This window comes from Hylobates moloch, unplaced genomic scaffold (assembly GCF_009828535.3).
Source record: "Hylobates moloch isolate HMO894 unplaced genomic scaffold, HMol_V3 SCAFFOLD_16, whole genome shotgun sequence".
Lineage (NCBI taxonomy): Eukaryota > Metazoa > Chordata > Mammalia > Primates > Hylobatidae > Hylobates > Hylobates moloch.
The window spans coordinates 14,284,891-14,304,514 of record NW_026652291.1 but is presented as its reverse complement, the minus strand read 5'-3'; the positions used below and the strand labels follow the sequence as shown (position 1 = coordinate 14,304,514).

The 19,624-nt window shown below is 47.7% G+C and overlaps 1 protein-coding gene across 7 annotated transcripts in view; it reads left to right on the top strand.

Moving 5' to 3' along the window:
• Nucleotides 1–15,041, top strand: part of DGLUCY (D-glutamate cyclase) — a 157,389-nt gene extending 142,348 nt beyond the window's left edge. For all 7 annotated transcript variants that reach the window (XM_032134610.2, XM_058429865.1, XM_032134608.2 and 4 more), the window contains 2 exons: nt 5,094–5,245; nt 14,372–15,041. In XM_032134610.2, coding sequence (XP_031990501.1) covers nt 5,094–5,245; nt 14,372–14,521 — 302 coding nt within the window. In that variant the 3' untranslated portion in view covers nt 14,522–15,041. The remainder of the gene's footprint in view (nt 1–5,093; nt 5,246–14,371) is intronic.
• Nucleotides 15,042–19,624: the final 4,583 nt, after the last annotated feature.

The following is a 19,624-nucleotide window of genomic DNA, read 5'->3' as shown; positions in this document are numbered from 1 at the left end:
CACCAAACCGTAGATCCGGGAAGCTGAGAGAACACTAAGGAGGATAAATGCCAAAAAGCTAAATCTAGATATATCATATTCAAACTTCAGAAAACCAAAGATAAAGGAAGAATTCTGAAAGAAGCCAGAGGCAGGTGGGGGAAAACCCTTTACCTATGCAGGAACAAAGGTAAAAATTACATTCATTTGACTTCTCTACAGAAACCATATAAGCATGAAGAGACTGAACTATTTTTTTTTTCTTTTTTCTTTTTTTTTTTTTTGAGATGGAGTTTCACTCTTGTTGCCGAGGCTGGAGTGCAATGGTGCAATCTCGGCTCACCGCAGCCTCCGCCTCCCAAGTTCAAGTGATTCTTCTACCTCAGCCTCCCGAGTAGCTGGGATTACAGGCATGCGCTACCACGCCCTGCTAATTTTGTATTTTTTTAGTAGAGACAGTTTCTCCATGTTGGTCAGGCTGGTCTCAAACTCCTAACCTCAGGTGATTTATCTGCCTTGGCCTCCCAAAGTGCTGGGATTACAGGAGAGAGCCACCGCGCCCGGCCACATTTAATCTTTACATTACTGGAAAAAAAAAAAAAAAAATCTTTACATTACTGAACTGTTTGAAGTATTGAGAGGTAGCAACCAATGCAAAATTCTGTGCCCTGCAAAATTTGCTTAAAAAAGGAGAAATAAAGACTATGAAACAAATAAAAATTGAGAGAATTTGTTGCCACATCTGCCTTGCAAGAAATGTTAGAAGAAATTCTTCAGAGAGAAGGAAAATTATATCTGTCAGAGACTTGAATCTACATAAAGAAAGGAAGAGTATCAGTGAATAAAATAAGTGAGGGTAAAATAAAAACTTTCATATTTATTTTTGACCTAACGTATCAGTTTGTTCAAAATAATAATAGCACAAAATAATAACAACAGTGCATTCCATTATGTATGCCGTATGTATATATATGCTTATGTATGTTTGTGTATAAGTGACCCAAATGACAGGCCAGGCGCGGTGGCTCATGCCTGTAATCGTAGCACTTTGGGAGGCCAAGGCGGGCAGATCGCTTGAGCCTAGGAATTTGGTACCAGCCTGGGCAACATGGGGAAACCCCATCTCTACAAAAAATAGAAGAATTAGCTGAGTGTGGTGGTGGACGCCTATAGTCCTAGCTACTTGGGAGGCTGAGATAGGCAGATCACCTGAGCCTGGGAGGTTGAGGCTGCAGTGAGCCATGATTGTGCCACTATACTACAGCCTGAGTGACAGAGTCAGACCCTGTCTCAAAAAAAATAGAATAGAATAAGTGACACAAATGGCAGCAATGGTACACGGAATGAGAGGGAAGAATTAGTAATATTTTGTTATAAGTTGCTTGTGCTACCCATGAAGTGGTATACTGTTATTTCAAAGCAGACTTTGTTGTAAATGTATGTTGCAAACTCTAGGGCATCCACTAAAAAACTAATTTTAAAAGTAGAATTTACATGCTAAGAAAGGAGAGAAAATAGAATCATATAAAATACTCAAAACCACAAAAGGCAGAAAAAGTGTAGAAGACAAAAATGGGGCCAGGCGCAGTGGCTCACACCTGTAATCCCAACACTTTGGGAGGCCAAGGCAGGTAGATCACCTGAGGTCAGGAGTTCAAGACCAGCCTTGCCAACATGGTGAACTCCCATCTCTACTAAAAATACAAAAGTTAGCAGGAGAATCGCTTGAACCCAGGAGGCAGAGGTTGCAGTAAGCCGAGATAATGCCACTGCCCTCCAACCTGGGGAACAGAGTGAGATTCGGTCTCAAAACAATAACAACAACAAAACAAAAAAACAAAACAAAAAAATGGAATAAAGAACAAAGGCAATAAAAAAAACCAGCAGCAAATATGGTAGCTATTAATCCAACTATATCAATAATCACCATAAATGTCAATGCCACAGTGAACTTAAAAAAACAAGATTGAGGCCAGGTGTGGTGGCTCACGCCTGTAATCCCAGCACTTTGGGAGGCCAAGGCTGCGTGGATCACGAGGTCAGGAGATCGAGACCATCCTGGCTAACACAGTGAAACCCCGTCTCTACTAAAAATCAAAAAATTAGCTGGGCGTGGTAGTGGGCACCTGTAGTCCCAGCTACTCAGCAGGCTGAGGCAGGAGAATCGCTTTAACCTGGGAGGCAGAGGTTGTAGTGAGCCAAGATCACGCCACTGCACTCCAGCCTGGGTGACAGAGTGAGACTCCATCTCAAAAAACAAAAAACAAAACAAAACAAAAAACAAACCAAGATTGAACTATATATTGTCTGCAAGAAATTCACTTTAACTATAAAGACACTATATGTGTCTTTACATTTAAACAGATTAGCAATAAAGAGATAGAGAAAGATATGCCATGTTAACACTAATAAAAAGAAAGCAGAAGTAGCTACATTAATTTCAGACATAGCAGACTTCAGAACAGGGAAAGTTATCAGGATAAAGAGGGGGATTACATAATGATAAAGGGGCCAATATTCAAAGAAGACATAACACACCAGGCACAATGGTGCACGCCTGTAATCCCAGCACATTGAGAGGCTGAGGCAGGTGGATTGCTTCAGCCTAGAAGTTCAAGACCAGCCTGGACAACATGGTGAAACCCCATCTCTACAAAAATACAAAAACCCCATCTCTACAGGCACATGCCTGTAGTCCCAGCTGTTCAGGAGGGTGAGGTGGGAGGATCACTTGAGTCAAGGAGGCAGAGGTTGCAGTGAGCCAAGATTGCCCCAAAAAAAGTTGATGGCGGGGAGCATAACTGATAAAACTGCAAGGAAAAATAGACAAATTCACTATTACAGTTGGAGACTTCAACACCCCTGTATCAGAAATGGGCAGATCAGCCTAGGCAACGTAGCAAGACCATATCTCTACAAAAAAAGCAAAAAATTAGCTGAGCATGGTGGTGTGCACTTGTAGTCCTAGCCTCTCAGGAGGCTGAGGCAGGAGGATTGCTTGAGTTTAGGAGTTGGAGGCTGCAGTCTGCTGTGGTTGTACCACTGCACTCCAGTCTTGGCAACAGAGTGAGACTCTGTCTCTCAAAAATAAAAATAAAATAAATTTTTAATTAAAAAATAAAAATCAAGTAATGTAATCCATTACGTCAATAGGCTAAGGAAGAAAAATCACATGTTCATGTCAATAGATACAGAAAAAGCATTTGGCAAAAGCAACACCCATTCATGATAAAAACTTTCAGCAAACTAGAAATAGAGGGGAACTTCCTCAACTCGATAAAGAACAGCTACAAAAAACCTACAGTTAACATCATAATTAATGGTGAGAAACTAGTTTTTCCACTAAGATTAGGAAAAAGGCAATGATGTTCCCTCTTACCACTATTTTCAACATTGTATTGGAAGTGCTGCCTAATGCAATAAAACAAGAAAAAGAAATATAATGTAAACAGATTGGGAAGGAATAAATAAAATTGTCTTTGCTTGCAGATGGTATGATTGTCTGTGTAGAAAACTCAAAAGAATCAACAAAATCTCCCAGAACTAATAAGTTATTATAGCATGGTTGCAAGATACAAAGTTAAATACTTTAATTGTATATGTCAGCAATGAACAAGTGGAATTTAAAATTAAAAACACATTACCATTTACATTAATCCCCCAAAATGAAATAATTAGGAATAAATCTAAAAATATGAAGAAAAATACAAAACATTGATGAAAGGTATCAAAAAAGAACTATATCAATGGAGAGATATTCCATGTTCATGGATAAGAAGACTCGATATTGTCAAGATGTCAGTTCTCCCAACTTGATCGATAAATTTGATATAGTCCCAGTCAAAATCCCAGTAAGTTATTTTGTGGGTATCAACAACCTGATTCTAAAGTTTATATGAAGAGGCAAAAGATACAGAATAACAAACTGAATATTGAAAAAGAAGAAGATCAGAGGACTGACACTACCTGACTTTAAGACTTACTAAAGCTACAGTAATCAAGGCAGTGTGGTATTGGTGAAAGAATAGATAATTAGATCAGTGGAACAGAATAGACAGCCCAGAAGTAGACCCACCCAAATAGGGCCACACAATGTTTGACAAAGGAGCAAAGGCAATGCAATGAAGCAAAGGTAGTCTTTTCAACAAATGGTGCTGGAACTGGAACTACTGGACATCCACATGAGAAAAAAATCCATCTAGACATATAGACCTTACATCCTTCACAATAATAAACTCAAAATGGATTATGGACTTAAACATAAAACACAAAACTATGAAACTCCTATAAGGTAACATAGGAGAAAATTTGGATGAGCATGAGTATGATTATGACTTCTTTTTATTTTAATTTGATTGATTGAGACTGTGTCTTGCTTTGTTGCCCAGGCTGGAGTGCAGTGGCATGAACTCAGCTCACTGCAACCTCCATCTCCTGGGTTCAAGTGATTCTCCTGCCTCAGCCTCCCGAGTAGCTGGGATTACAGGCACGCGCCAACATGCCTGGCTAATTTTTGTATTTTTTTAGTAGAGACAGGGTTTCACCATGTTGGCCACACTGGTCTCGAACTCCTGACCTTGAGTGAGCCATCTGCCTCGGCCTCTGAAAGTGCTGGGATTACAGGCGTGAGCCACCACATCTGGCTGTTTATGACTTTTTAGATAACAACACCAAAGGCATTATCCATGAAAGAAACAGTTGATAAGCTGGACTTTCACTAAAGTTTCAAACTTCTGCCCTGCAAACGACAATGTTAAGAGAAGGAGAAGGCTGGGTGCAGTGGCTCATACCTATAACCCTAACACTTTGGGAGACCAAGGTAGGAGGACCGTTTGACGCTAGGAGTTTGAGACCAGCCTGGGCAATGTAGCAAGAACTTGTCTCTACAAAAAAATTTTAAAATATTAGCTGGGCTTAGTGGCATCTCTGTCTATTTCCCAGTTTTCAAATGGAGATAATAATAGTACTTACACCTCACAAGCTTGTTGTAAGGACTCCAGGAGCTTGTGCTACGGGACTGTGGACCAGTCCTGCAGATAGTTCTGCTTCCTAGAGGCAGGCTGACAGACACATGACTTTTCCAACCATGATGGAATCTTGTTTTGCTGTTCTAGGTGTTTCTAACTGGGGAGGCTATGCCCTGGCCTGCGCGCTCTACATCCTGTACTCATGTGCCGTCCACAGTCAGTACCTGAAGAAAGCAGTGGGACCCTCCAGGGCGCCTGGAGATCAGGCCTGGACGCAGGCCCTCCCATCGGTCATTAAGGTAACAAACCCCAGCCAGCCGCTCGCCTGGAAGCAGCTTCTACCCTGGATGAGCAGCAGGCCTGAGGTCCCAAGCCATAAGCCGAGGGCTGGCACCCTGCTGCCCCTCAAAAGCCAGAGGCAGAGCCAGCCTTGAAGCAAAGGTCTCCTGGATTGTGTGCCCTTTAAGCTACTCGCGGTCCTGAATCGTGTGGCAGGCCTGATCCAAGTGACCATTTTCCTTCTAGTTTGACTTTAGGTGAGTTGCTTAGCTTCTCTGAGCCTCATTTTCTTCATCTGTAAAATGGGGGCAGTCAGCATTGTTGTTGGAGAAACTGAATGCCTCACCCATGGTGGGTACTTCATACTGGTAGTGGTGGGTAGGTGTCCTGTCAGCCCCCTCCAAGGAATTCACCACCCAGCGAGGCCACTAAAACCTCCATAGTGAGTCAATCAGCCATACTAGGGAAAGTGCTAAGCGGGACAGACAAGGTGGGAAGAGAATCCTGTGGGCTGGAGGCTGCAAGGAATAAACCAGGTAGAAGGAGAGGAATCCCAGCGGGAGGAATGTGGGGAGCAGGGGCTTGGGAGATGAAGACAGGCTTAGTGATGGTTTTGGGGAGACAGCTCTTGAGGTGGAGAGCAGGAGGTAGTGGGTGAGACAAAAGTAGAAGAGGGCTTCAGACCCCAGGGCCCACAAGGAGGAGGTCCATGAGTCCCTGAAGCTGTTTGCACAATTGTTCCTGTATATGTGTTTTTCTGGGCAAGACTCTGTGGTTTCATCAGATTCTTCAAGTAGTCTGGGGCCATTAAGAATCCCCGGTCCAGCTGGGTGCGGTGACTCATGCCTGTAATCTCAGCACTTTGGGAGGCCAAGGCAGGAGGATGACCTGAGCCCAGAAGTTCGAGACCAGCCTGAACAACATGATGAGACCTCGTCTCTAGAAAAAAAATTTAAAAATTAGCTGGGCCTGGTGGCATGCACCTGTGGTCCCAGCTACCTGGGAGGCTGAAGTGGGAGGATCACTTGAGCCCAGGAATCCAAGGCTGCAGTGAACTATGTTCACTTCACTGCACTCCAGCCTTGGAGACAGAGGGAAACCCTGTCTCAAAAAAAAAAAAAAAAAGAATCCCTGGGAAGGGACAGATCATATTAGCTGGACCCAAGGACACTGTGACTTTCTCCCTGAGGACTCTCCCTGAGAGGCAGCAGCAGGTGGCTTTTGTCTGAGCTCCTCTGACTGCAGAGCCTATGCTCTGAAGTGTTGTTTGCAGTTCTAGGTACGTTCTGTAGCCCAGTGAAGAGGAAGGGCATCAACGTGTGCCCGTCTAACTTATGTGAACTCACACATGCATATGGGGAAAATGCAAAAGAGAGGTGGCCAGCGCCCAGGCGCCCAAGCCTGAGCAGCGAGGTGGCGGCGGGACTGGCCCTTCCTTCCTTGGGCCTCAATTTCCATGGCCCTCTTAGAGCAAGCTCCGCCCCCAACACCAATTCCAGGCTCTCACCCGCCTCCTCTGGGGCTCCTTAAGGACATGGGACCTGCCCCTCCTGGAGGAGAACTTGGTGGACCACACTTGTGGGACATTCACAATGCCTCAGTCCTTAACGGGACACCTACTTGGGGAATCTTCCCAGGTAATTTGGACCTTGGGAAAACAGGGCCAAAGCTCTGACTTTACATCTGAATCCTGGGTCAGATGTGACTTCATCTGTGAGCAGACAGCAGCCTGAGGGATTAGAGGTGGGTATCGAAGGTTGTGGAAGAGGGCATGGAAAGTCTGGGGAGATGGGAAGGCAAATCCAAGAGGCAGGAGGTTCCTGAGCATTGAGCCTGCAGAAGAGCCCGAGATTGGGTGAGCGGTTGCTACAAGTCCCCTGCCAGTGGGCAGGCCCAATAGCCTCCCAACGTCTGCAACCAGACGTCTGCATTGCTGCCTTTTTTCTTTTTCTTTCTTTTTTTTTTTTTTTTTTGAGACAGAGTTTCGCTTTTGTTACCCAGGCTGGAGTACAGTGGCACGATCTCGGCTCAGTGCAACCTCCACCCCGCCAAGTTCAAGCAACTCTCCTGCCTTAGCCTCTCGAGTAGCTGGGATTACAGGTGCCTGCCACCATGCCCAGCTAATTTTTTTTGTATTTTTAGTAGAGACAGGATTTCACTAAGTTGGCGAGGCTGGTCTTGAACTCCTGACCTCAGGTGATCCACCTGCCTCAGCCTCCCAAAGTGCTGGGATTCCAGGTGTGAGCCACCACGCCCGGCCTCTTTTCTGTCTTTCTTTTCTGTTGTCTTGCATCCTGTCTCTTCCCTTTTTTCCTTCTGTCTGTCTCTCCCTCTCTGTTTCTCTGTGTCTTTCTCCTTCCTGCCCCTGGCCTCTGTTTTTCTCCAGCACCTGCCTGGATTGGTGGTGTCATTCTCATTTTACAGATGAGGGAGCTGGGGCTCTGAGAAATTGGTGGCTTGCCTGAGGCCACCCAGCTGAGAGGCAGAGCTGGGATCCGAGTCTAGGTCTCTGTGACTCCATTCTCTGGGCTTTTCCCAATACCACTGAGAAGTGTCCCCGTTCCTGGTAGTGCCAGGGAAGAGGGATGGGGGAGGGGGAGCTCAGGCAGCTGTGGTGACATTTTCAGAGGGAAATGGTCTGCCCTAGAGGGGCCCAGAGGGCCTTTTGTGCTTGCTTTATACTTCCTGGATCTGAACTGGAAAAAAACACGCAAGGGCTGCTTCACACATGATTCCTGATTCACTCAGACACAAAAGAATGAACCCAGCCAAACAAATCCACACAGCCCAACACACAGATGGAAACTTTTCCTTCTGCATTTCTACCCAGTCCTTCATAAATCAATTAATAATGTACCACTCTTATAAAGAACATAAAATGGGGATTTTTTTTTTTTTTTTTGAGATGGAGTTTCACTCTGTCGCCCAGGCTGGAGTGCAGTGGAGCAATCTCGGCTCACTGCAACCTCTGCCTCCCAGGTTTGAGCGATTCTCCTGCTTCAGCCTCCCAAGTAGCTGGGATTACAGGTGCGCACCACCACACCTGGCTAATTTTTGCATTTTTAGTGGTGACAGGGTTTCACCATGTTGGCCAGGCTGGTCTTGAACTCCTGACTTCAAGTGATCCGCCTGCCTCAGCCTCCCAAAGTGCTGGGTATACAGGCGTGAGCCACCGCGCCTGGCCTAAAATGGGGATTTTTTAAAAGCAAAAGTACAAACACATGTTTGTCGAGCCCCTCCCTTGGGCCAGGCCCAGGCTTGCTCTAGGGGACAATGAGGAGTGTCCCTGGGTGGGGGACTCAGGGTCCACTGGGGAGACTACACATGACAGACAATTTCAGGAGCCAAGATGGAATATGCACAGTAAGCTTTGGTGGGAGGCCGGGCGTGGTGGCTCTCACCTGTATTCCCAGAACTTTGGGATGCTGAGGTGGGCAGATCACTTGAGGCCAGGAGTTCGAGACCAGCCTGGCCAATATGGTGAAACCCCATCTCTACTGAAAATACAAAAATTAGCCAGGCGTGGTGGCGGGCGCCTGTAGTCCCAGCTATTCGAGAGGCTGAAACATGAGAATTGCTTGAACTCGGGAGGCGGAGGTTGCAGTGAGCCATGATGATGCCACTGCATTCCAGCCTGGGTGACAGAGTGAGACTGTGTCTCAAAAAAAAAAAAAATTTAAAAAAGCTTCTGTGGGAGCACAGAAAACAGTGCTTAGCTCAGTGAGTTCAGCAAAGGCTGTCTGGAGGAGGTGGCACTGGCACTGAGCTGTCTTGAGGAGTGAGTAGGATATAAGTAGCCAGGTAAGGAAGGGTGGAAAAGGCCTTCTAGGCCGCAGAACCCACATAAGCAAAGGTACAGGGACATGAAACTGTACCGTGTGCAGAGGAAATAACTAGAATCGTCACACTAGAGTTCTGCGGGTCACTACATGGAGGTCCTTGAGTCATCCAGAGATGCTGGGCAGAGCTGTGGCCTGAGCTAGTGGCAAAGCTTGATTGGTTGGGGCAGAGAAACGTCCCACAGCTCTGCTCAGTGAATTGCATTTGGGGACAGGGGTTCTTAAGGATCTCACTGTGAGTGTGGTAGAAGCGGGCACTATGCCAAGGAGGCCAGATAAGGTGGACACCACTACCCGGGCACACCCTGCCCATTCTGGCCCTTGGCCCAGGGGCACCTTAAAGTGAGGGAGAGGCCCTTGGGTTGTACTTGAGGGCAAGCATTCCTCAGACGTCATCAAGGGCCAAGAGCCAGTTGATGACATTTTACAGGGGTACCTGCAAGGTCTGATAAGGAGGGCTTGGAGCTAAAGCACTGGAGAACTTGGTCTTTCTCAGCTTGGGGGCCAAGGTGCTGCAGTCCGGCAGGGTGACAGAGCTCTGGGCAGGGGGTGGGTCCCTGGGAGGGACTGAAGGCCTCCAAGGATGAGGCCTCAGGAAGCCCCCTCATGGGGCCATCTTCCCCTCAGCCTGATGGAGGCCTCAGACAGCAGCCAGCCAGGCCGGCTCTGCCTGGATGCTGGTCTGGGTTAGGGCCACTCTCTTCTCTGTAATTCTGTAGTTTGTGGACTTCTCTGTTTCCTAGGACCAAGTCCTTTGTGAAAACGTCCGGCCTGCCTTGGGTGAGTGAAGTGGGTGGTTAGGAAGGGCACAGGCCCTGGCCGGCTGCCTGGTTCAAGTCCTGGCTCCACCCACTTCAGCCTTGAGCAAGTCTCCAACCTCAGCATTCCTCAGTTTCCTCGAGTAGGGTCATAACAGATCTACTTTTTGGGTGATTGGAAGATGAAATGAGTCCCTTTGTGTAAAGCACCTGGCATAGTGTCTGGCATGGATTAATAGCAAGTGTTCAATGAATGCCAACCATCATCATCATCATCATCATCCTTCTTAGCATGACAAGGTCCTTTCTTTACTTTCAGTCAGGCTGGGGCAGGTGTCAGGGTGTCCCTGAGCCAGGCTTGATGGTGGCAGCAGGTGGCCTATGCCAAGGAGAGCTCCCACAGCCAGAGCAGAAGGAGATGAAGGCCAAGACAGAGTTGGGGCCTCCAGATGCCATGTGGTGTCATGTGGGACTGTCTGTCTTTCCCCGTGTGGCTGGGAGGCAGATGGAGCCATTTCTCCCGCTGCCACACTCCCCAGCCCGGTCCAGGCAGCCAGCTCTCCCCTGCCTATTGCAAGATGAGACCATGATTATACCAGCCCCATCTTGCTCCACGGGAAGCCTCAGCACCACGTTCCTGCCTGCCTCGTCATTGCCTGTGCCAGAGCCCAGGGCCAAGGGAGTGCCTTGCCTCACATCCCAGCCCATTTCATGCCAGTCCTTTACAAGAGATCACAAAGAAGAGGCACTCCCTGGGAGGGGCGAGCCAATGCCAGGAAGCTGATGCCTGGGCAGGAAAGAGGCTAAGGAGACGTGGGGCTCGTGGTATAAACAAACACCAGGAAAGATTTCCTGGACTTCCCCCACCTCAACCCAGTACTTGGGGAAGAGGAACACAGCAGCTGGGCCTGTTTTGCATCACTGCCTTGAAGTGGAGGCTGGAGGGAGCTGCCTGAGGGCTCTGGCCAGGCTCCCAGCCCCTCTGTGCTCCATCTCTGCTCCAGGGCAGGTACTGAGCACCCATGGTGAGCATGGATGTGCAATATTCCATCAGCCCAGGGCATAGCAGCCAGGTGGGTTGGGGAAACAGAAGAGGACCCTGTTATTCACATGCCCAGTGGTAGGTAGGGAGTGAGGGGCCAAAGAGTGAGAGCTCTTGGAGGAACAAATGATGACTTATTTGTCCCTACTTCAGAGCCTGACCCAGGGAAGGCACTCAGATGGAGTGGAGAGATGATGGATGCATGGATGGATGGATGGATGGGTGGATGGAGGGATTGATAGATAATGGATGGATGCATGGATGGATGGATGATGGATGTATGGGTGGATGGAGGGATGCATGGATAATAGATGGATGGATGCATGAATGGATGGATGATGGATAGATGGTTGGGTAGGTGGGTGGATGGAGGGATGGATGGATAATATGTGGATGCATAGATGGATGCATGCATGAATGGATGGATAGATGGGTGAGCAGATGGAAGGATGAATGCTTTGATGGATGGGTGATGCAGAGAGGCAGGAACAGCCTGGGGCCTCATTCTGGGCTCCCATTCTCTTTCAGCACTTTCATTCACCCTACTATTCTTTATAACTTATTTTTGTTAAAGTATAATTAACATACAATAGTGTGTACACCTTAAGTGTACAGTTGGATGAATTTTTACATAAGTATACACCCTTGCAACCACCACCAAGATTAAGACACAAAACAGTTCCAACTTCCCAGAAGGCACCCCACTTTGAGTGGCATCATCACCTCCCATAAATATCCGCCCACCATGCTCCCAGTGTGACTTAATAGCAAGCACCCATACGCTCAGCCTCTACACACTCAGCATCCATACACTTAGCCATCCTGGGGCCTCTGTCCCCATCCAAGCCCTGTCTACTCTCCCTCACTTGGGTCCTCCATTCCTCCTCTCCTGCCCTGTTGTCTCAGCCTGGACTGGTGCAGTGGCCTTCAGGCGCCCTGCCCTCCAGCTGCTCCCCGGTGATTCTCCTCCACCACTGTTACCACCTCTGCCTCTTAGAAGATGGCATGGTCATTCCGTGATTCTTGGAAATTTGCAGGGAATAGCTGTTGGCCCAGCTGGTCCCTGTGTCTCTTGGAGGCTGGGTTCCAGTCGGCTCCAAACCTGTTGGCTGATCGCGTGCACCCTGAGGAACCCACAGCCCTTCCTGGGGCCCAGAAGGATGAGAATGGTGAGGGAAACACTGTGCTATGAGGAAATGGCCCCAGGAGTCCCAGAAACATTCCCCCATAAAGAGAGGATATGACCAGTGGAGAAGAGAAGCGAGAGGAAGAAGCCCAAACAAAGGGCGGGAAATGCCATTCTGGGTGGGTAGCTCCTGAGAAGGAGCTGTTGGACAAAGGACACATGTGAAAGTGGAAATGATTTAGGGCCTCCCTCCCACAGAGGAACATCCTTCTTGGCCCCCAGGGCAGAACAGAAATGCAGGCTCTCAGGCCAGCTGTGAAGAGACAGTTTGCAGTTAACATTTGCCAATGCTTTCTCTATTATTTAGAAAAAGTTACCAGTGAGTGACCCTCCAGGGCTCTCAGCTGGCTCATTTTTATTCTTTCATCACCTCTGATCCTAGTTGCCCCTTGTCGTAGCTCAAGCTGCTATTTAAAAAAAAAAAACAACTATAGACTAGGTGGCTTGAACAATAGAAATTTAGTTATCACAGTTCTAGAGGTTGGGAAGTCCAACATCAAGGTGCCAGTGGTTTTGATTCACTGGTGGGGACTCTCTTCCTGGCTTACAGATGGCCGCTTTCTTGCTGAGTCCACGTATGGTGGAGAGAGCGAGAGCTCTGGTTTCTCTTTTTCTTATAAGAGCACTTATCACATCATGAGGCCTCACTCTCGTGACCTCATCTCAATCTTATTACCTCCCAAAGACCCCACTTTCAAATTCCAACAATTGAGGATTAGGTTCAACATACAAAATTTGAGGGTACATATTGAGTCCATAACACCCCTCCTCCAGAAAATGTTCCCTGAGCCATGCCAATAAGCTGGGTTGGGTGCCCCTGCTCTGTGCTGTGACATCCTGTACTATGACTACCTGATTACTCATCTAGACTGTGAACCCCATGGGGTTCAGGAACCATGTCACATTCACCACTGTATCCCTGGTTCAGGGCCTGACACATACATAGCAGGTGTTCAATAAACCTTTGCTCAATGGTGGGATGAATGAGCAAATGCCTGAGCAGGGAGAGAGCCTTCTTATAGCTGCCCTAATGTCCTATTCTAGATTCCTCAGGTCCCCTCCTCTCACCTCCTGCCTTTGTTTGTGGAGGAGGAAGAAGACAGGGAGAAGGAAGAGGAGGAGGAGGAAGAAGAAGAAGAGGGAAGGATGTGTTTGAGTTGCTTTATGCCTTCATTTAAGACTCACTGTCCTTAGGGGAACCTGAGCTGTTCACTAGGGACAGACACATTAGTGGCTTAGGCAAGTGGTTCTTTGGGATTTTATTTTTGGAAGGAGCGGGGATGGAGGAGGATCAAACCACTTTTTTTTTTTTAACCAGCAGGAGAGCAAAGGGAGAAAGCTCTAGGCTAAAGGCTAGAAGACCTAGCCCTGCCAATAAAATCAACCTCATTTTGTGAACACCTGTTGTGTGCCAAGGACCCTGCTAAGTGCTTTGCTTTGTACTTAATCCTCAGAACAACCCTCTAAAAGAGGCATGATGAGTACTTTTATCATCACCCTCCCCATTTTACAGATAAGCACACTGAGGCACAGAACAGTTAAAATTCCTACCAGGAAAGACTCAAGTCAGATCTGTCTGATCCCCAAACCACTCTGCCTGCTAGGCCCTGGGCTGCGGCTTCAGGATGGGGGTTTGTATTCTCTGTGGCTCCACTATACCTAGATGCTCCCACTCCCACAGTCACCCTGGAAGGCAACAGCAGCAGGATTTGGCACATGCCCCACATTAGGCTAACAGAGGTCTCAGGAGAAATGGGGGCCTTTGGCACAAAGACTATTGGCAGATAATCCAGGGCTGGGAGGAACTGATTGGCAGGAAGTAGCCTGCACTGCACCTGCAGGAGGAGTGAATCTTCAGTGTTCGTTAAGGAAATGCAGGATGGCCAGGCACAGTGATGTGCACCTATAGTCCCAGCTAGTCAGGAGGTTGAGACAGAAGAATCACTTGAGGCCAGGAGTTCAATACCAGTCTGGGCAACATAGCAAGACCCCATCTCTAAAAACGGACAATCAAACTAAGAAACTATGTTTCCATTGAAGCATATTATTTACTTACATAACAGTAACTACCAAAAGAAGCAGCCCAAACTACTCCTGTGATTGTTTCTGGGGAGTAGATTTGGGGGCCAATGAGCTGTGATGGAGGACACCGTTATTTTTCATGACTTTTCCAATGCTATTAGTATTTTAAACCAAAATTTTACTTTTTTAAAAAGCAAGTATGTCAAGGCAAAGGATCCTTCTCACTTATAAATGTGTATAAAAGAAATTTCTTTTTCCTCCCCCTTCACTCCTTCTACTTCTGTCCCATTTTTTTCCAGGAAGAAAAAATGCTGGGCATCTTGGTGCAGCACAAAGTCCGGAGTGGCGTCTCGGGCATCATGGGCATGGAGGTGGATGGGCTGCCCTTCCACAACACCCACGCCGAGATGATCCAGAAGCTGGTGGACATCACCACAGCGCAGGTGTAACCATCCACGTTCCGTGTGAGCAGAGTCCCTACCAATGGGCAGGTCTGCATCTGGGGAGAATGCAGCTGTTTGTGGCGACAATCCTGCTAGTAAACACTGGTCTTCGGTGAGTAACGAACACTCGCCTGGCCTGGGAAACTGCATACCCACTTTCTGGGAGGGGTTAGTGCAGGTGCCGTGGACAAAGGACAACATTTCTCTGCGGCTTTTTAACTTTTATTCCTAAGACTCTAAAGGCATTGATTTCAACCCTCCTTCACACTGGCTTCTTCAGGCAACCCACGTGGTCTCCTGTGAGAATCTTCGACAGTTACTTATCGGGACACTTGTGAACAATTAACTGCCAGGCAGAGCATGAGAACAAACATTCCCAGGCCATGTAGGATAGGATACTCCAGACTCCAGTCATCCTCCCTCATCCGTGGTTTCTGTTACTCATGGTTTCAGTTACTCATGGCCAAGTGCAGACCGAAAATACTAAGTGAAAAATTTCAGAAATAAACAACTCCTAAGTTTTCAATTGTGTACTGTTCTGAACATCGTGATGAAATCTCACACCATCCTGCTCCATCCTACCTGGGACATGAATCCTCCCTTTGTCCAGGGTACCCGTGCTGTCTACACCACCCGCCTGCTACTCACTCAGCAGGTGATCAGATCGACTTGTCATGGTATTGCAGTGCTTATATTCAAGTCCCTCTTATTTGACTTAGTAATGTCCTAAAGTGCAAAAGCAGGGATGCTGGCAATTTGGATATGCCAAAGAGAGGCCATAAAGGTCTTCTTTTAAGTGAAAAGGTGAAAGTTTTTGTTTGTTTGTTTGTTTTTGCAGTTGCAAGATTTAACAGAGTGAAAACAGAGCTCCCATACAAAGGGAGGGGACCCAAAGAGGGTAGCCGTTGCTGGCTCAAATGCCTGGGTTTATATCCCAATCATTGTCCCTCCTGCTGTGCTCTCAGATGATTGGCTATTTCTTTACCTCCTGTTTTTGCCTAATTAGCATTTTAGTGAGCTGTCTGATTGGTCGGGTGTGAGCTGAGTTGCAAGCCCCGTGTTTAAAGGTGGACGTGGTCACCTTCCCAGCTAGGCTTAGGAATTCTTAGTTGGTCTAGGAAATCCAGCTAGTCCTGTCTCTCAGTCCCCCCTCTCAACAGGAAAACCCAAGTGCTGTTGGGGAGGTTGGCCAACGACCACTCTAACTGCTTCCTGCTGAATTGGGGCGCAGTAGGGATTGTGCAGTTGAGATTTCCTCAGGAGGGGTGCCTTCGATGTCATCAACATCGGAGCATGGGCTAGCAGGCCGGTCCAGGGGTCCATGGTAGATCTTAGTCATGAACTGCATCTGGGGCTCCATTTGAAGAATGATTTGTAGTTTTACAGCTTTGATTCTGGAAGAGACAAACTTAACAAGGAGGTTAAAGATACAGGGATTGAAATGTATGGCCTGCAGTGCAGGGGATTATTTCTTTGGCACACTTCACAGGCCTTGACTATCTGCTTGATAGTTTTGAAAAGGCCTGGTCTAGTAAATAATAATTTGGCCGTCTGATGGGTGCTATTAATGCCTAAGAGAAAGATATGGTGAAGGGTTTTAAGTAATTTCCATTGGTTAGCTGCAGGCATAAGTATTTTTCCTTCTTCAGTGGCTAGCCATCCTGAGGGGGGGGAAACTATGTCCTTGTGAGGTTCCCCATTCTATTTCTTCTTCTGAGTACTGGGGCTTGGTTTCCCGCAGGGGATTACCCTATACTAGGGGTCCTTCTATAAGCATTTCTAATGGAGGGTCCTGCCTTGTGGCTCTTTTGGCTTCAATATCGGCTTGGCGGTTCCTTTCTATTTCCCTTTCCTTTTCTTTCTGGTGACCCTGGCAGTGTAAGACTGCCACCTCTTTAGGTTTCTGTACAACCAATAATAATCTCCTAATGGCTTCCTGATGTTTGATAGGTGTTCCCTCGGAAGTTAGGAATTCCCTTTCTCTCCACATTGCTGCATGGGCATGGAGGACTAGGTAAGCATACTGTATATAGATTTACCCGAAAAGGTGAAAGTTCTTGACTTAATAAAGAACAAGTTCATATATTGAGGGTACTAAGATCTATGGTAAGAATGAATTTTCTATCCATGAAATTGAGAAGGAGGCCGGGCATGGTGGCTCACGCCTATAAGTATTCCCAGCACTTTGGGAGGCCGAGGCGGGCAGATCACTTGAGCTCAGGAGTTTAAGACTGCCCTGGGCAACATGGTAAAACCCCGTCTCTACCAAAAATAGAAAAAATTAGCCGGGTGTGGTGGTGGGCATCTGTAATCCCAGCTACTCGAGACACTGAGGCGGGAGAATCACTTGAAACCCGGAGGTGGAGGTTGCACTAAGCCAAGATCGTGCCACTGCACTCCAGCCTGGGTGACAGAGTAAGACTCTGTCTGAAAAAAAAAAAAGGCCGGGTGCAGTGGCTCATGTCTGTAATCCCAGCACTTTGGGAGGCTGAGGCGGGCAGATCAGTTGAGCTCAGGAGTTTGAGACTGGCCTGGACAACATGGCAAAACCGCATCTCTACCAAAAATAGAAAAAATTAGCCGGGCGTGGTGGTGGGCATCTATAATCCAGCTACTTGGGAGACTGAGGTGGGAGAATCGCTTGAAACTGGGAGATGGAGGTTGCAGTAAGCCGAGATTGCACCACTGCACTCCAGCCTGGGTGACAGAGTGAGTCTCTGTCTCAAAACAAAAAAGAAAAAAAAGAATTGAAAAGGAAAAAGAAATATGTGCTAGTTTTGTTGTCAAACCTCAAGCTGCAAAAGTTCTGGCCACAATGTGTGGTAAGTGATTAGTTAAGATGGAAAAGGCATTACATGTATGGGTGGAAGATGTGAACAGAAACGTGTTCCAACTGACAGCAGTCGAGTTCAGTACTATCCACTGGGATTCCATGCGGATGAGGGGGTACTATTATAATTAGGGCATAGTCAAGCAGCCGTGATGGTGGCTTACACCTGTGATCTCAGCACTTTGGGAAGCCAAGGCGGGAGGATCCCTTGAGCCCAGAAGTTTGAGACCAGCTTGGACAACATAGTGAAATCCCATCTCTACAAAAAAAGTTTTTAAAATTTGCCAGGCATGGTGGTATGCGCCGGTAGTCCCAGCTACTCATGGGGCTAAGGTGGGAGGATCACTGGAGCCTGGGAGTTCGAGGCTGCCGTGAGCTGTGATCACACCATTGCACTCCAGTATGGGTGACAGAGCAAGACCTTGTCTCAAAAAAGGAAAAAAAGAAAATGATAAAATGTACAAATGTGGAATATATATTTACAAAGTTCTTGGGTTTTACAGAAGATTTACTCCTACCACCACCAAAATATTTATACCTTTGAAATGCTTTTTTTTCCAAACAGCATTTTGTTTACTATGGCAAAAGAACAGCATTTTATTTACTAAGGCAAAACAACAGCATTTTGTTTACTAAGGCAAAAGGTCCTTTGAAGAGCCTAACATTTATCACCATTGCTGCCCCTCACCTCACCCCTAACACTATTCCACCTCCTGTCTGTCTGCTCCCCTGCACCCCCTGAGCCCGGACCCTTGCATAGGAGGGCAGCCTCACCCTGTGGGTGGGTCATGCCCGTCCAGTGCTCAGGCGGCTCAGAGTCCTCCTGAACAACTCCAGTCACTTGCCCTTATCTCTTTCACAAGCTCCCACTGCACAGTGCCCAACAACATTAGAAACTGAGTCACTGACCATGTCCCATTACACTCTTACAATATCCTGTGCTGGTTGCACTGCTGAGTGACGGCCGACTCACCCGGATCAGGGGGGTCCAGCTTCACAACCATGGCCCCAAATGCTTGTTGAACCTGCTTAGTTTTCATTCATTTCCTTAAACAGGTCTAGTTTCATTCTTTAAGGAGCAACAGTTGTGAGAATAGAACACAGAGGGTAGAAATGAACCCCGCATTGTACACACAGCAGTTAAGCATGAGGATATAGCACAGTGGTTCTGGGACTGACTTCAGTTCTCCCTATGCAGGGGCATGATGCAGCCCTGGGCAGAAGTCGCTGGTCTCCAGGTCTCCCTTTGTCATTCTAGGGGAGTTCTCATCGGCAGGGGCTGTGCTTGTGCTGGTGCGGCAGCAGGGCTGACACCTCTGACATCCTGAGAACTCAGCCGAATGGGGATCTGCGGCATCTCACGGCTCAGTTAAGCCACCGCAGCTCTGCAGCCTCCCTGGCCACCTGTCCTCCAATTAGGATTTTTGTCCCTGATTTGGGACTGCAGAGTTCCATGTAGCGAGGGCCTCTGATTGAGAGTGTACCCCGACGTTTCTGCAATCTTGATGGCTAGAAGAGAGAAGCCCTCACTCTGGTAGAGCTGCCAGCACGCTTCTGACTCATGTTTTGGGGGAAGACACAAACGGGCCTTTGGTTTTGCAGTAGTAACAGCAGGATTCTCTTCTGGCATGGAGGAGTCTGAGGCATACCCATGTAATGGGTTATCTTTACTGTGGGCAGAAATTCATGGGGAGAGGATTTCAGTTGTTTGGGAAGAGGCTGACACCAGGTTGAGCCCAGAGAAAGCTGAGAATAAGGGTCCTAGACTCAGTGACACATCCAAACCCCTGACCCCGCTACAGGGAGAGGCAGGCCTGTGGTCCCACATCAGGGGCTCGGGTGCAAGGGAGAAGACCCCTTAGCAGGGCCCAGCCCAAGGACCACAGGAGCTCTGCGTTCCAGGATCCAGTTTTGATGCTTGTCCATTCCACTGTAGGATTCCTGCTCATACCTTTAGTAAAGTTTTGCTCAGCTTTGCTCTTTTGTCCTAGCCTTGACTGTGCTTTGAGGAAGCACCGTATCCATGGGGTGGCCATGGTGAGTGTGGCTGCCGCCTGGAGAAGCTGGTTACAGGGGGATAGGAGATGACATGCAGGGAATGATGGGATGGCTTAAGGTGAGATACGGGCCTGGTGCCCACCAGAATGGATTTGTGGGACATAGGAGCATCGCTGGGCATTTCCAAGAACACTGAGGGGAGGTAATCCTGGTGAACGGTGCATAGGATGCTCCATGGATAACAAGGGCAGGCTGGAGACCTTGGCACCTTGAGGGAAGAA